Source organism: Sylvia atricapilla, chromosome 2, assembly GCF_009819655.1.
Source record: "Sylvia atricapilla isolate bSylAtr1 chromosome 2, bSylAtr1.pri, whole genome shotgun sequence".
Lineage (NCBI taxonomy): Eukaryota > Metazoa > Chordata > Aves > Passeriformes > Sylviidae > Sylvia > Sylvia atricapilla.
Genome location: NC_089141.1, coordinates 33156914 through 33174585, shown reverse-complemented (window position 1 = coordinate 33174585; position 17672 = coordinate 33156914). Strand labels below are relative to the sequence as shown.

General features: G+C 41.9%; 1 protein-coding gene across 1 annotated transcript in view; it reads left to right on the top strand.

Annotated features, from left to right (window-relative positions):
• Positions 1-17672, top strand: part of ME3 (malic enzyme 3) — a 117816-nt gene that overhangs the window by 85183 nt on the left and 14961 nt on the right. The window contains 3 exon segments of the mRNA XM_066341302.1: positions 1415-1576; positions 4542-4645; positions 15849-15958. Of these exon segments, the coding sequence (XP_066197399.1) occupies positions 1415-1576; positions 4542-4645; positions 15849-15958 (376 nt within the window).

Below are 17672 nucleotides of genomic sequence, written 5' to 3'. Positions count from 1 at the left end.
TAAGTACTTCTGCAGTGCCAGTGAAGAGGGAACTGAGCTTTTCCAAGAGAAATTCATCTGTTCCCAAAACAGCTGCTGGAGAGAGGAGATGCCCTCTGGAGGTTTCTGTCTCTCCCCATCAGATGTCAAATGAGTTTAGAAATCATTTAGATAGCTGTCATAAACTGCACACCTAACCTTTTTACAGTGATCTCACTAGAGTCGTTAAGAAAATTTGTATCACAGATGGAAGTAGAAAACAGGTTCCTAACTGTTAAATCGGTAACCTCCGACCTTCAGGTAGAAGGGTCTGCCCTGCTCAGCCAGAGATTAATGTCCTATTTGTTGAGTTCAGATCATATGAACATGAACGAATAAAAAACATTACTTTACTGTCCTTGTATATCAGGTACTCACAGAAACCATGCTCTTTTTTGAGGGTGTTTTTCAAATCCAAAGAGCTACAAACAAATGTGAGTCCAGTTTCCCCTCTCTGTTACAAATAGCAATGCATTTCTCCCATGCTGTATTTTCTGTTCTGATTCATTTCTCCGTGTTACCTGGAGAAGCTGTGGTAATTAGAATGCTGCAGCACATCCTAGGCTGAAGAGTTTTCCTCTCTCTGATGGATATTTAAATGCTATTGAGAGGTTGTTAGGTTTGCCTGAGAACACTTATTTATTTGGATTAAAGGGGATCAGTGCTCCAGAGAAATATTCTGATTCATTAGAACTTAATTTTGTTTTAATATTCTCTGCATAGTTTGAATATTAACTCCATTTAATTTCAGGATAGACCTATAGCAGTGCATATGCTTGCTGCTTTCCCTATTCCCATTACTGCCTTTCAATCCCAATTGCGTCCTCTGGGTGTGGTAAAAAGTGAGCGCACACCCAAAACCAGATGGAGCCCACCCAAAAAGAGACTTTCTCATTACTAACACTTCACATTGACTCAGAAGGAAAAGCAACTAGCAAAAAGTTCAAATGTGTGTATAGTTCATATTGAATAAGGAAGGACACTGAAGTATGTTTCTTCCACAGATGTGGTTTCTAAGCACTTTTTTCTTCTAGAAAAAAAAGATGAAAAAAATCAAGGCCAGATCTCATTTCTGATACTTCTTGTAGTACAATTGGGGATGCACAAAAACCATGCTGCTTGGGCTCTGCTACATTGAATTGAAGTATTCTCCAGCAGAGCTGCGAGCTGCTGATGTCCTACTCTGTGAGCTGCTTCCTTTAAACACACTTTCTCTACTCCCCCAAAAATGAGCAGCCCCCTGTTGGTAACAGCTAATTAACATGCTGTTGTGGCCAAGGAGCAAATACCCATTGCACAGTGCATCTGCAAAGTGGCATCAGTGTGAAAACAATGGAGCTCGTTTTGCTTCTAGGGCCTTTGCAACCCTGTAAACAGTCTCTGTTGATCCTCCTAGGCTATCGTGGTGACAGATGGAGAGAGGATTCTTGGTTTAGGAGACCTAGGAAGTTACGGCATGGGTATCCCAGTTGGAAAGCTTGCTTTGTACACAGCTTGTGGTGGAGTTCACCCACAACAATGTCTCCCCGTCCTACTGGATGTTGGCACTGACAACGAGGTAAGACAGTTTTTCATAAATCTGACATGGGGGAGAAAGAATCAAGATTAGCACTTTGCTGGGGCCAGTTCATGTGGAGACAAAGCTGGAGACATTCGAGATGAGATGATGGCTAGACCAGCACCACAGGGAAGTGGGAAAGTTTAATTCCTGTTTGATGCATGAGAACCTTTTGTTCTTATGGGGAACTGAAATAAATACTAAATAGACTCATGGTCCCCTGGTGAGAAGACTCAGAGTGTTACCAGTTGGAGCTGAAAGCTCAGCTCCACCTTTCAGCATGGCAGAGAGAGTTGACAAGCTTTGTACAGGAAGTCCCAGAATTAATCTTCCTCTGGTAACTGTGAGGGAACAGGCAGATATTTGTGTCTGTGTAGAGATGACTATATTCCAAAAATGGAGAATCCCTGGTGAGTGGTTTGGGAATGATTAATGTCACTGTTTTGTTAGATTGCACATGTTACTGCACATGATAACCAAGCAAGAGGACTCCATCTGTTTGCAGATTTTTGCCTTATGACTCTGGCTCAGAAAGGCCAAAGTGAAACATTTCAGCAATGCCAGAATGGACATCTGTGAGGATGTCTTTTTAAAATTAATATCCTATAGCTATTTGTGATGGCCCAGGTTTGTCCATTTTTGTAAAATGTACTTGTGCTTCACATGACCCCTTGTAAACCAAACACACATTTCGTGAGGGACATAAAAAATCTGGGGTATAAGAGCTTTGAGTTTGTGTATGATGAAGAATTAATGCTGACGTTTTTAGACATGCTGATCTCATTGGGCAGCTAGACTTTCTGCACCTCTTTCAGTCCTGCCCCAAGTCCCTCACACTGGACCCTTGAAAACAGTGAAATAATGCAAAATCAGTGCCCATAGATGACATCTGAGAATCTCAACTACCTCTTTGGTCTCTGGCCCCAGGATTATGTTACCACTTTAGCATAGCAGCCTGTCATGGACTTGTGGAATACAGATGTGCTCATCTCAGCCTGATTCATGGTCTTGCCTGAAAAGGGAAGACTGGGTTTGGACCCACTGAGGCTAAAGCAGGAATTGAGTCTCAGTCTCTCACTTACTGCAGTCTTCAGTCAATAGAACTTTGGATCCTTCATCTCCTCCTTCTCCTTCAGGCTGATCTGCCCGCCACCAGTGCTTTGAGCCTCCCAGCTGGAGCTTCTGCCAGAGGGACCTGGGTAAAAGTGCTTCTCTTCTCATGAAGAGTATCTGATTGTGCACATCCATCTTGTTTCTGTCTCAGCAGATGGGACACTAAAATCCAAAGTGGCACCAATGATTTTTGGGCTTCTGCAAGGGCCAGATGGCATCAGAAAAAGGGACTTAAGAGTATCAGTCTTGGACTCTTTTACTTCTGCCCAAGATCAGATGTAATTTATGTGTTCAGGAACTTCTCTGTGAAGCCAATTTCCACATCTAGGGTTAAGATACAGAGGCTGCTGTTTTCCAGCAATATGAACAATGTATTTTCTCAGAATATAAATAATTTGTTTTCTTATTTATGTAATGGCTTTCTCATATGCATAAACCCAGATTAACTGAACTCTAAGTACATCCTAGGAGTATCCTGCCCTAAGAGTAAACTTGTTTATCAGTGCATAAATAAAATACCTCTTAGAGGCATTCATCCTGTTCATCTCTGCCCATTAATGTCTGGTGAGCCAAGGGTAACTGCATTGCTAACACATGAACCTCAGGTAGAATTCAGTAAATATAGCTGTCATACTATATCTTTAGCATCAGTTGCTGGCTTGTCTTTCTGACAAGTCCATAATACTTTGTATACTTGGATACTTTGTATACTACTATACACATCTATTTGCTTTCAGCAGTCAGGCTTTTTTCAGAGCTTGGCATTTCTCAGCTTGTCTGTGGGAGAATTCTGTAGTCCCAGAACAGGGCCCAGAGCAGGCAGTGCTGTAGGAGCAGTCAGTGAAATTATGCAAATGGGTCTCCTTTCTGTTTCATGGCCCTGAAGAGCCCTAATGTATCAAACTCACAGGAAAACCTCTTTCATCTTTCCTTGTAAAGGAAAACAGCTGTGGCTATAAAAGCAGCTCTGGTATTAGCATATCTGCCAATATTTAGGGCTATATGGCTGCAGGACAATAAGTTTGTGATGGCTTATCCTCCTCTCATGTGGAGAGTGCTGTTCCTGAAATTGGAAGGGAAGTAGAGTTCCTTTGCAGTGACTCTCAGAGGTGTTGGCCAGCCTTTCTCCTGCCAGTGTTTGTCCTGTAATTTTCCCCAAAATCTATGTTATTTCCATTCTGATCCAGTCCTTTTTAGGTGACTTATGGGTGTTGACTTAACACCTGCTGTATTGGTTGGAGGAATGGCCTGATTTTATGTTCCTATTGGGAACCAAAATATAAATTAATCAGTCGTATGAAAATACATTGACTTTATACATGTCAGGTAACCAAGGTGAGTGCCAGGCAGGTGCAGGTCTTGGGAACATTCTGCAGTCTGATCACTGATTGTGATCAACTCTGTACTGTCACCTAAAAGGCCTAAATGACACATCACTTCAAGTTACATCAGGCAGTCTTCATTGCACAAAGCACTGTTTATGGTCAACAGCTATCCTGCCCTCAGTGCAAAATTAAGAACTGAATGCAAGGTGAACACTCCCCACGCAAAGTCAGTTTTATTCACTAGGAGTGAGGCATTTGGCAGAGAGTGTTTGGTAGAGGTGTTCCAGGGATGCAGACCTCTTTTTCCTATGGCAGTCACAAAGTGTTGCATCCCTCTGACTTTATTTATGCTAAAAGGTAGGCCACAGCTTCCTGCGGAAACATTTCCTGCTTGGAAGAGATCTGCAAGCTGCATAGTAAGTAAAATTAATATGAATACATGAGACAAAAATTTTTGGTAGGCTGGGACATAAATCTCTGTTCATCTGCAGAAGAGAAGATGTCAATAGAATTGCTTTGTGTCCTAGGCTCTCCTGAGTGATCCACTGTATATTGGACTGAAACACAAGAGGGTTCGTGGGAAACAGTACGACGAACTGATTGATGAGTTTATGCAGGCAGTTACCAACAAGTAAGTGGGGTTACATACATGGCTCCTCTGGGCTGCTTCCATTTAAGCACAAATGTTGCAACTCCTGAAATAAACATTAGTATAATTGATCATCCAAGCAAAGCAAGGTCATTTCAATGCAAGTCTCCTGGGTGGTCTGCAAATGACTCTTTGTGCTTGAGCACTCTGTGTCAAAAATATTTGTCTCCAGAGAACTGAAATGGGACTGACTATTTATAAGTATTTCCTATCCACATAGGCCGGAGGTGTCAAACATATGTCCTGTGGGCTGTATCTGGCCTCTGTCATGTATTTATGAGCCTCATTCAGCATAGTCAGAACCTAAACTTTGGTTAGTTTACACATTATAAAGGAAGTTTCTAGCTCTTTCCATTGTGAAGGAAATCATCTAAATGGAAATGGCATGTTCCTTGACACGGTGTGGAGTCTGCAGACTGCCTCCCTATGGCCTTGTCAAAAATAGGAACTTTCCTGCTGGCATTTAAATCTGTGGAGTGAGAAGGCCAGGATTATTAGCACTGTCCTTTTAAGCATGCATACCTCTATTCATAGTCACTAACTGGGATAGAGGGTCTCTGATGTACCGGGGAGTTTAATATGGGAAGAGCAGAACTACCACCTCAGCCCTGTGCACCTCTCTCTGAAAAATAAAAGAAAATATTAAAAGCTCCATGACTATCCAGAGAGATTATCATAAGGAGGAAAGGGAGGACAATTGTTAGGGAAAAAAGACTCATATTTGGAAAACTACAAGCTTCTAAGCAGCTTTTTTTTGCCTTTCCTAAAGCCACAGATGATTCTGATAAGGAGCAGCAGAGAGCTGTAGTCTCTGCCTGATTGCCAAACTGCTGCCTGTCTTTTCTGCCCAGTGAAGGAGCTATGTTTGATCCTCCCTCTGTGTCTCCAGCCAGCTGTATGTGTGTGTGTTCCTGCACAAAGGGGAGGGAGTGGGTGGTACCTGTGCCATCAACTTGCCCCATCTCCCCAGAGGTAGGAGGCACCATGACCAATGTCTGACACAGTACTTACCTGTCCACCAAGACAGATGGGTTTACACATGCTGTGACTGCCCAGCTGGCTGTGAGTGGAGGAAATAGGGACAGAAGTGCAGAGGACTGTTCAGTCACAGCTGAACCTTCTTCATATTTGATAAAGAATCTTGACTGAAATGTCATTTGATTACATTGTAGTGTTATGTTACATGCTTTGTGCATTATCTAGTGGGAAGAAATTTTTAGAGGCTAGAAAGCTGTTAAAACACAACTAGGAAATCATAACAGACAAGTAGAAACTATTTAAGAGTCATCAGGGTTGATTTGTGGGGGGTTTGTTTATTTTGATTGTAGTCACTAATTAATCCTTTAGGGAAACCCTATCCTGGTTTCTTCTGGGCCAGAAGACCATGAGGGTATTGCAGTGTTGATGTTAATGATAGAATGGGAACAATAGAATGAGAATGCAGATGATGTTCTCAGCCATCATAAACTTGGCTCTGAGATTTATGCTTGTGGTGTTAAATGCAAAGCTCATTGAACCCACTGAAGACAATTTGCCTTTTCTGTTCTTGCTGTTGGAGAGGAAGGATTGGCAGTTACTTTCCTGTGTTTAGTTTACATGAGTTAATCTCCACATTGAAGGGAGAAGACCATGAAACAATGAACTCTTATCTTGGGAGGCAGTGAAGTCATGTCTAATGCTTTCATCCAAGTATTGGTAATCAAGTTCCTGAGGCCCCTGTCCCCGCTTTTCTATTTCCCTTAACCAGGGTGACTTCCTTGAAAACAGTAAGGCCCCTGAAAGTTCTCAGCAAAGTGGGGCTGGGAAATTCTGCTTTGCACTTGTCCATTCACATCTGTAAAGTATTTGGAGATCCTAGAGTGAAAAGAGCCATTACCCTATATTATCATCCTGACCACCAGCATACTTTAAAGCACTGTTGGGGTGTGATCCTTTTGCACTCTGGGCTGGTGAATAATCCTGCTATTAGCCTGGGTTTGGCAAACTCATATGAAACAGGTTCATTTGGTCTCAAATTTCCATTGGAATGACTGGATTCAACCCAGTAGGAGCTCTCGCTTCTGTTATGAAAGGAAGTACAAATTGTTCAGAAGGTCAAGAACATGCTGCTTTATTGTAGCCTGCTTCCACTTTTGAGGCAACCTGTGAGCATGAGCTGCTGCAATCTCTTATGCAAGTCTGTAACGTCACATACAAATCTCAGTTACCTGGGGAGGAACATTTTGATTTTTTGCCACAAATCCCTTGCAATTTGGGGCTTTCCTTTTTATCTTGATATTCATGCAGAAATTCTGTCTACTTCCTGAGGGTACTTTAACTTGTCATGGAAACCATTTGTCAATTCCTCTGCAAGAGTACCTCCCACCCTGTCAAAGCACTGCTGGCTCAAGGGATGTTTGTCACTGAAGTGGAATGTGTTGGAGCCCACAAAAAAGCCAGGGGAGTGAAGATTTAATCTTCTAATGGAACAATAATATCGAACAGATGTCAAATTTCTGTTGCTGAAGACCCATAGAAGTCAGTAGAAAGGACTCCTGGTCTCAAAATATCCACCCAGTAATGAAACGAGGTGTGTGCCAGAGACTTCAGAGTTAGTTCAAATATTTTGAAACAAAGTGTGGGCATGCTGGGCAATTTTAGAAAGAAAAGCTCTTTCTGGAATAGCTGGATACATTACTGTTTTCCTGCTGCCTAAACCACCATTCATTACTCTTTCACCTAAAACATGTTAAATGACTAAGCTCTTTAACAACAGCTCTAAGCTATGCCTTTTGCTCCTCTTGGGAAGCAACTACATGCAGAATTTGGCCCACTGAGCCTACCTGTGTCCAAATGAAGCAGCTTGACAAATTGCTGTTTTCTCACAGTGAGCAGCAATATGCTTCACATGGGAAAATGCACCGCTTCAGTTTTCCATCTGCTCAGTTACTGTGGCAAAGGACAAGTCAGTCTTGCTCATAAACTGGTACATTTCTTTAGGCTGAAGTAAGTATTCACCTAAAGTGTCCAAGGATTGTAATCAGAATAAACACCAGAATTTCTGGGGCTTGAATATCTGATCAAATTAATCCTTGTGTAACTTTCATCATGCTCCAAGGGGCCAGACCCATCCCAGAACTCCAGCCTCCATTTTGAGCTCTAGCCCCAGTCACTGGCTGGCAGATGGGGAACATGCAGCCTGAGACTCGACGAGGTGCAGTTCCCCACGCCAGCAAACCGTGTCACAGAAGCCTCATTAACCTGTCATAACTTCACTCCCTTTTCCTTTCCCATCAGTGCTTATTAACAGAGTGACCAGGGGAACAAGCTTTCTGTCAGGTTGTGCCATAAGGCAGAGCACAGAAGGCATCAGGAGATCAAGTGTTCAGTTTCCCAGATGGAAAAAGAAAGATACCTCTGCTGAGTTCCTTTTCCCTTATGTATGTTTCATACCTGATTTCTCTTTGCCTAATCCCTTCCCAGTACTTTTACCCACAAACATACCAAGTCAGGTCTCATGTGCTCTATAACAATCAGAGCCTTTTTGAAAAGAAGCCACCTCTATTTCTCCAGGGTCATGGATCACAAATTCACCAGCACTTTTCAGAAACAAAATCACCAGTATAGGTGCACCCCCATGTTATTTCTTTACATGCTCGGGTTAACTTGGCTAATTGATCTTGAAAGATTAGACTTTATTTTCTAAGCACCAGTTTCTAGGCACTGATGGGCTTAAAAAAAAGACCCTCACATATACTGCTAACACTCAAAGTCACACCCTAGCATCTGTATGTCTGTTAGGAAGGCCTGCACACCACCACTAGTGCCCTGGCAGGGCTGGTCGTGTAGACCAGATCCAGCCCTCATGGAATACAAGGTGGACATTCTCCTTGCCCATCTACCTCAGTTACAGTGTCCAGAGGAACTCTGACACCATTCTCATTGGGAGAAGTCATGGTGATGGGAAGAGCCACCTAGCTGTCCATTGTGCTGGTTTGATGTGAGATAAGAGCATCAGCCAGCATCTGTAATCTGCTTTAAGACACTGGATGATATTTTAAGTCAAGGGACAATATTTAGGTTTGATTAGCTTGATTTTCTGCTACTGAGGAATGACTGGGCTCCAGGTGTGCTGCTAGGGATCACTGTGGCTTTTATTACCATGAGTTCAAGTCCTTTGGGGTAACACACTTGCAGATGTCATAAAGCCCTCTGCTCTAGGCTTTTGTCTGGGCTTTTCCACCTATGCCAGATGTACCACAGCAGTTTCAGTAAGATGAACCTGGAGAAGCTGTTTGTGCAGAAGGTAAAGGGTGAGGCTCTGTTCCTTGTTGTGTGCCAGAGGGTAGCTCAAGGCTACATCTTAGGATCAGCACTAATATAGTTGCATCTCCTGCTTTTGCCCTGCTCCTGAGAAGCCTTGTAGCTCCAACTGCAGTCCTTCCTCACGCCAACTGCAAGCAGGACAATGTCATTTTGCATAAAAACACTAGAATAATCATAGAAGCCATTAATGCTGGTCTTAGTGCTTGAAAGTCATGAGATAGGATGTGCAAAATAGTTGTTTGGAGATTTTTCCTTAAAAAGAATATAATGAAAGTTGACTAGGAACTTTCAAGATTATTTTTTCCCCAACTTAAGTTCATTTTGCCCCTTACCCTGTTTCTAATTGTAGCTCATATCAGATGCCCTGGCATATGATTAAGAACGGCAATCTTTAGCACATCCCCCAGGTTCCAAAAATGTACAATTCTGGGATTTCCTGATATCTTCGTGCTTCAAGGAGTGCTTTTATTTATGCAGCACTCACTGAATCCACAGCAGGCTCTGTGCCTCAGAGCATGGTGGCTATGTTTGTGTTGGCAGAAACCCAGTGAGACTCCTGCCCAGTGTTTGAAATTGTCTGTAGCCTAAGGTGATGGTGAGGCAGGCAGCAGGTCCTGTTGGATTTGTGATGCAGCTCCCTAGCATGAGATTTCTAAGCCTATGACCCAGAGTTCTTAAGTTTGTATTGGGTCCAAGGTCTCTCTGGAGCCTTCTCTCCTCCAGACTGAACAACAGCAGCTCTCTCAGCCTGTCTTCAATAGAAGAGATGCTCCAGGCCTTTGATCATCTTCACAGCCTCCTCTGGATCTGCTCTGACAAGTCCACATTCTTCTTGTGTTGGAGGCCCCAGAGCTGGATGCTGGATCCAGGTGGGGTCTCAGGAGGGGCATCATCCCCTTCCTTGCCCTGCTGCCCACATTACTTTGGATGCAGCCCAGGACACAGTTGGTTTTCTGGGCTGGGAGCACACACTGTTGGCTTGTATTCAGTTCTCCATCCAACAATACCCCCAAGTCCTTCTCCACAGGGCTGCTCTCAACTGACCTCTTGAGGAGGTGCCTGACCAAAGTGACCCCTAGCCTGTGGCCAGGAATTGTATGGCAGAGTCCTGATGGTCTGATGAAAAGCCTGACAAGTATCATAGTAACAATTTAATGGTAAAATTGCCTTCAGGACACCAGACAGACTCAGGTTCTCGTCTTATTTTACTTGCTTGAGTGGACTTTGTTTTTCCAATCTTTAATCCTGAGCACTTGCCAAGCATGATACTTTTCTGATGTTGGTCTTCTTTACAGATAATTTAGTTTCCCTTGGAAATCAGAACTTTAGTTGCTGGTGTTTCAAGCAGCAGTAAGAAGATGACAAGGGCAAGGACAATTTGTTTCTTCTCTGTCTAGTTTTATCTAAGACTATGAAAAGGAGTTGCAGCTCCTCAAAACAGATTCCTTGCATCTAGAATGGCTGAAAGCAGTGCTATAAAATTTTAAATTCAGACAAGGACTGAAACTTCTTTCTTGTGAATCTTTCCATAAAGGAACAGGATCTTCTTGTAAATACATTTTTTTGCATGCATGTAAGAATGTATTATACTCCCTCCTCTTTGTCAAGAAATAAGCCCTTTTGATAAGGGTCAGAAGAGGCACTGGACAGGTCCTCAGGCCACCCTTGAACTCCTGACTTCGGCAGTTTTGGTCAGATGCTTCTCAAATAGTAACTGCTGCCTCATGTATTTTTTCCTCTCTGACCTCATGGCTTATAATGACTCTGGATAAACTCAAAGAGGTACATACAAATGAGGGTGAAAGAAAAAATTGCATAATAAGATTGTTTGGGTAACTGAGAAGTCTCTTGAATAAAGAATCTAAAAGCAATATAATCATTGCTCCTTTTCTGCGATTCACACTCTTGTTCCACACTTTTGTTTCACCACTTGTTTCAGGTGGTCATCCAAGGGAAATGTGTATCATTCTCTGCAAGGGATACAGACTTTGCTAAGAGCATCTTTTCTCTTGGCAGAGACCAGGGGTTCTGTGTAGGTCTAGGTGGACAGTAACAGTACCAAAACAGTACAGTGATAAACAAAGCATGAATCCTATGTTTGTGTGTTTTCCAGGAAATGGGACCATTTCTTAATCAAGATTTTCAGGTGATAATTTTTACAATAGGCTTATAATATTATATGTACTTAGCTCCTAGAGTCATCCTTCATTAGAGTGACAGTTTGCACTATTATTTTAATCAATTGTATATTGTTTCATTGAAAGTACTGTTTGTACAAGATTTGCTAGGCAAAATTTTCTACAAGAGAGAGATTGGACTAAAATGAGTGTATGGCGCCATTCTATAAAGCATTTCCCAGTGAGGCTATTTTCACAGGAGGATTTTTGCAAGGTATGAGAGCCAGAATTTGGGTCATAATTATTTATGGCACAAAACCATGAAATAAGCAGACTAATGGGGCAGCAATATAATCTTTGCCTGAAAGACTAGTGAATTTTTTTGGATGAGAAAGAACTGACAAAGTGCATCTTTTTGTTTCCAATTCTATAAAATGGGTAAATTAATTCCAGAGGTGGCAGAGAACAGGATCCCCCAGATGGTGGTCTGGCAGCCAACAGGAGACATGGTGACAGTATTAAATAATGACTCTTGTAGTGTAACCAGTTACAAGTTTCAGCATGTCTGAATTCTTTCAAAAACACCTCTGTCCAAGCATCCTTCTTGACAGCCTACAAATTATAAGAATGACTCATGCTGAGGGGAAAGCTCCAGTTCCACAAGGAGACTGCAGAGATCCCACAAAATGCAAATTGCAGTGTGTCTAAGAGGAATGGCAACACTTTGAACCCAAAGCCATTCAAAAAATACAGCCTTCCCTTTTTTGAAAGGGAGCTAAAGAAGCAAGAAATGGGAGAAATAAAATATGTTGGACCATGGCACTTGCTCAGTTTCAGTGTACCTTGTCAATCTGAAATCCTGAAATTTCAGCCTGAAATGATAGTCTACATTTGAGCTTTCCTTGTCGATAAAGGCAGTCAGATCCTGGCTGTTTGACTGCTCGTGTCCCAGATGCCAAGAAGATCACAGAATGCTCTAGAGGAGATGAATCATTGACAGTCAGGATGAGATTGCTGGAGAGAGCCAACCTTAGCTGGCTATGCCTTTCCTGGACTGGAAAACATTCAGTCCTGATGTGACCTGCTGATCTGCTTCCAAATCTCCTTCAGGCTCTCAGCTGAAAGTTAGATGAGTCACATGGGTCAGTGGAAGAATCTATGAGAACTGACAACCAGCCAGGCAGACTGACCTCAAGAGTCTCTTCCTATCACAGCAGTTTAGAAGAACTCTGCAGGGCCAGCATCAATTCCTGTTGCAAATTTAAGAATATTTAAATGTCTTGGAAGGGATCTTCAGAAATCCTTGTTCAAATACTCACTTTACAAACACTTTTTCTATTAAAAGGCATCCTGCACCTATAGACAGCAAGTATGTGAGTACTAAGTGGGACTGCAATCATATCAGATGTCACATATTAAACAGAATGGAAGGTTCAACAAAAGCATACCTCATTAAAAATTATTCATCCAAAGGAATTAATTAATTTTGGTTTCTTAGTGGGAAATACAGTGTTTCCAATTAAAAACAATTTTGCAAAATCAGTTTTCATTTTAAAACATTATGATATGGGAAGACTGGCCAGTATAATTCACTTCATCAAGTATTTCTGTGTTTGCTGACAGGGGACCACTTGGATACCATACACAAGGGATGGAGCAGGGCAGTTTCTGCAGACATCAACAACAAAATTGCAAACATTGCAGTGAAAGGGTGATAAACCAGTGACCTAAGGTGCATGATGTACATTTAAGATGTTCCCAACCAGATATTCTCAACTGTGATAATTAGATAATACTAGATTACCGCTCCTAATTTAGGTGTCTAAAGTTAGATATCTAAATTTAGATTGGCCATCTTAGTCTGCCTTCACAGACACTCTGAAGAAAGAGGCATCTCCAGAGATGTTATCTACTTCAATTTTTTACTTAGACTAGTTGAAAGAAGTTGCTACTGGATATGGCCTTTCTCTCCATGGTCTGAGAGGGCACTCAGAGTTGTCCAGCTGGGCAATACACAGCTGGGCATTACACAACCAACTTTTAGATATGTAAAGGTAGTGGCAGAAATCCCATTCTGCACTGCATTTTATTGGCAGGATTCCAATACATGTAGCAGCTCTCAACACACCCTTTCCCTCTGCAGTACCAAGTATTCTCCACCTTCTTACCTGAGTTGGACTTTTTCTTAGCATTGTTGCATATTAAAGGACTTCTGTGCTCCAGTCCCAAGTTGGCTACATTTTCCTTTTGGGTGCTACCCAAACATTCTTTGTAGAGTGCTCTGAATCCCCTTGGGATGAAAGGAATTACACAAATACTGAGATGTTATGCTGTGAGGGAGGGACAGTAGAACTGACTCATCATGTTGATACTCACAAAGATCTTACTGCACATGGCCCCAGCAGCTGGTTTGTTTAACTCCTTGCTGAGTTTATCCTTAGCCTGCAGTGGTTACCCTCAGATGGAGCACTGCACACAGCCACCAAAGTACCACTAGAAAAGGGCAGCAAGACTGACTGATAGATTTCTAAGGCAACTCAGTAAGTCAGTTGCCTAGTTGTGTTTAATTTCAGTGACTTTGGGTAGCACAAGTTCTTTAAATTTCTCTCAAAACTTCAGTAAGGTGAGTAGTCCTTAAGGACTAAGACAGTGATCTGAGATTCCCATCTTTAACTGTGAATCCGGAATACTTGGTTCTTTCATTTAAAGCATCCATTCATCGGGTCTTACCATGACTAATTTGTGGTCTTTATGAATGAAACTTCAGTTTTCACATTATGCAAAGGCTCACATAAGCTCAGAAATGGAGTTCATACTTTAAAAAGCTCAGTAGATGTATTGCAGTGGAAAAGAAAACAACCTTCAAAAAATACCTTAGTGAGAAGAGCCTGCACTGCAGCACTGTCCTGTCATACATGACAGTGTATGTCATGGGGGCAGAAGGAGAAATAGAAGTGTTTATGGGCTACCATACTTCTTTTGTCCTCTGCTTAATAAGGATTAAAGGTGAAAATAAGATATCGAAGACGGAAATAAAAGTAACTTGTGCACTATACCATGCTGCAGACCACAAATGTGAAAGGAATTCACAGAGCTGGTCACACGTACATAAATGCTGGCTGAGATCATTGATTTTAAGCAAGTCCGTAATGTTACTTCCTCAGTGATATCAATAAATAAGACCAGCGCTAGAGAAATAGTTTCTATAGCAACTGAAATTGCATAAAGGTTTGCTAATTATTTGCTGTGAGATATTAGCAGATGTTCTGGATGCTGTGTCATCTCCCTCTTACCCATGTTTTCCTTACAGATCCAAATGATGAATAAGAGGCACATCCATTAGTAAGCTGATCTTCAACCAGAGCAGGTTGCTCAGAGCCTTGTCTACCGTTACCCTGAATGTTACCAGGGATGGGGCATCCACTGCCTCTCTGGGCAACCTGTGTCAGTCTTTAACCATTCTCACTGTAAAAAATATTTTCCTTATATCTAGTTTGAATTGACCCTCTTTTAGTTTAAAAGCGTTACCCTTTGTCCTGTTGCTACAGGCCCTACTAAAACCTCCATCCCCATTGCGGTTCCTTTCTAAAGTCAACCACAGAGAATAGGAAGCAAATGTTAGAGCCAACCCTTGCCCCTTTTTGAGACCAGGGGGTTTATCAAGTGAGAGATTCCCATGATGGAAAAATAAAGGAGCACAATGCATGTGGTTTTCATTGTCTCCTTACTGACAGATATACTTGAAGTGGAAAATAATAATAATAATAAATTCAAGGCCCTTCTAGGAGAGCCTGACTGCCCACACTGTGAGTGCAATGAAAAGACCTTTTCATGACAGAAGCCACAGTTCTCAAATGGAGTATGTTTTATCCAGTATCCAGTTCTATGCTAAAGCAGGGGTGTTCTACCTCAGATTTCAGTGGCAAAGAAGGAAAGTCTGAATAAAAGATATGCCAGGTGATGCTACCTCTAACAAAGTGCAGCTATTTAGAGCCCCTTCACCTGCCTGCAGCCCAGAAGTTGCTAATAGTTGCATTACTCATTCCCTGAGTTTCTCTCACTGCCCGATCACATTTATGTGTGAGAAACAAGTACTTTTCCTTGAAATTGTTGGAAATTACTGGACAATTATGGAAAGTTTGCAATTATTTCCTGCCTTTTCACTCTACAGGTCACTAGCTGTCATTGTGTGCTAGTTTCCTGCTAAAACAACTCAGTGGAGAAAAACATTTCCAAGGCACAGAAGTGTGACTGTGAAATCACACCATGAACCTCTCAGTCCCACTGTGAAACACTCACTCCATGGGATCCTCCAAGCAGATTTTTTTCTCATCTCTTGGCCACTTACAGTTGAAGTGGGCCCCTGGTGGTGTCCCTTTAACTGGTGTCCCCTTTGCAGTCAGCTTTGCTGTAATGCAGTGTGGCGGCTGCAATACAAAGATCATCTCCTTTGCTTTGAGAAGCTCCTGTGCAAATACACCTCTGAAAAATTCTCATACCAAAAGTCCAAAGATGCATGTACATATAGGTATATAAGTACACATACTAAGAAGCCACTTGAATTATGAACACAATTTAATCCTGGTGACACCACATTTCTCTGTGTATGGACCTTGGGATGGGTGTGACCCTGTTTGCTGTTACTGTGCTGCATTTCTGTCATGAATACTTTTATTTCTGCACTACAGTCTCTAGCTACATTGTATCTTGTCCTATGTTGTATAAATAAATTTATCCATTTTAAATTGCCCTTTAACATGCAGGTACGGCATGAATTGTCTGATCCAGTTTGAAGACTTTGCCAATGCTAATGCTTTTCGTCTCCTCAATAAATACCGCAACAGATACTGTACATTCAATGATGATATTCAGGGTAAGTACTGTTAGGAAAATCAAATTTAACCTTCACCTTGTCCTGAGAACTGGTGGTTAATGTCACAAGACTATTTACTATACAGTAGTCAGATGTCTGACAAATTTTAGAGTTTACACAGAAGCATTTAAAAATATAAACAAAAGCTCAGCCGTCTGAGTTGAAAAGTGAGTCACCCTTGTTTTTAGGAATTTAGCAGTTCATTGCAGAAACATTCAAGGGAGAAAATGGATCATATGCTTTAGATTATGCAGGTAACTTCGAGAGTTCCATTAATTTTCTATAATTTAGCTAAAACAATGATGGTGTTTTAACAGTTATGCAAAGGTTTTCTGTTTTCATGAGCCAGGTGGTCATTAGCTGATCCTGGCATTTTCCCTCGATTGTTGTACTCTTTACTATATGCACAAAAAGAAAGGTAAACCAGCTTCTTTCCTCTCTGTGGATGCTAACTCTGCAGTAATCTGAGAACAGATCTGTTCTCCCCTAGCGTTGTTAACATAACTCTTCCAGTGTCAAAGAGAAGTGACAACAGCAAAGCTGGGGTTATAACAGGCAAGTCTCCAGGCCCTGAGAGGCTCAGGAGTCAGCAGGATTGCTCAATGCCCAGAGGGATGCAATCTGCATCCTGGTCTGATGCTGACTTTGCTTTAAACCTTTGGAAGGGCTGTTTGCCCATTTGACAGGGACAGGATCTTTCCAAAGGTCTACAAACAACCAGTTCTCCTCTGAGTCCCTTCATCTTTTCCTTTGTCTAGTCCTGCTTGAAACATCAGAAATTTCCAATGTTTGATTTAATTATTTGCAGTCAGTTGGTCTCATCCTCACTTGTACTTGAAAGAGACTGAAAGAAACATCAGTGTTATTTTTCACACAATGCTGGTTCTTTTGTGAGCAGATTTTCCAGTGCTGTTTCTGCATCTGCTGCTTATCTAACAGTATTTGGCAATGTGTATAGCAGCTTCTACCTATCTGACACAAGGAGTAAGATCCTGGTTTGGGGAAATACGGTTGGTGTAGTGGGATGCATGGACCTGCTCAAAGACATTTTCATGAAGAGGGTTTAGAAGCAGAGAAGCTGAAGGCATTTCAGGGAAGGGCATGTGGATACTCCTGTACAAGAAAAAACTCATCAGGTGTTCTTGCCACCCCCAAAAACTTCCCGTGGAGAGAGAAGCACAGAAGAAGAAAACCCAGGAGATACATTTTTTAATTGAAGCATTGAATGGGGGAACCAAGCACTCAGACTTTTCTGAAGATGGGCAGATGAAAGCCATAAGAAGAAGCCAATATTCTTAAGGTTTCGTTTGGATTAGTAGCTCTCTCTGAAAGTGGAAGGGGACTCAGCAGTCAAAAAGAGGCCAGGTGATGTGGCAAATCACACATCAGGGGCCTGGATGTAGGTTTTCTCAGCAGAACTGGAGTGGATGGCAAATGTTTCTTGGTGAATTGGAAACATTTCTTTGATAACAGAGAGAAGAAAAAGAGAATATTAAAGCTAAACTACAGATTCTGAGTGGGAAGCAGGAGACTATTTTTATTATTATTTTCTTTTGGCCGTAGGTCATAGCTGAATGCCTCAGACAGTTCCTGGTAATGACGGCCCAGAGCAGCAGACCACATCCAGGAGGATGCTGTAAAACAGTATTGTCATAAAATGGACCTTATCTGATTCTCCCCAGTTAGATGCATGTCACAGTGTATGGGAGATGTC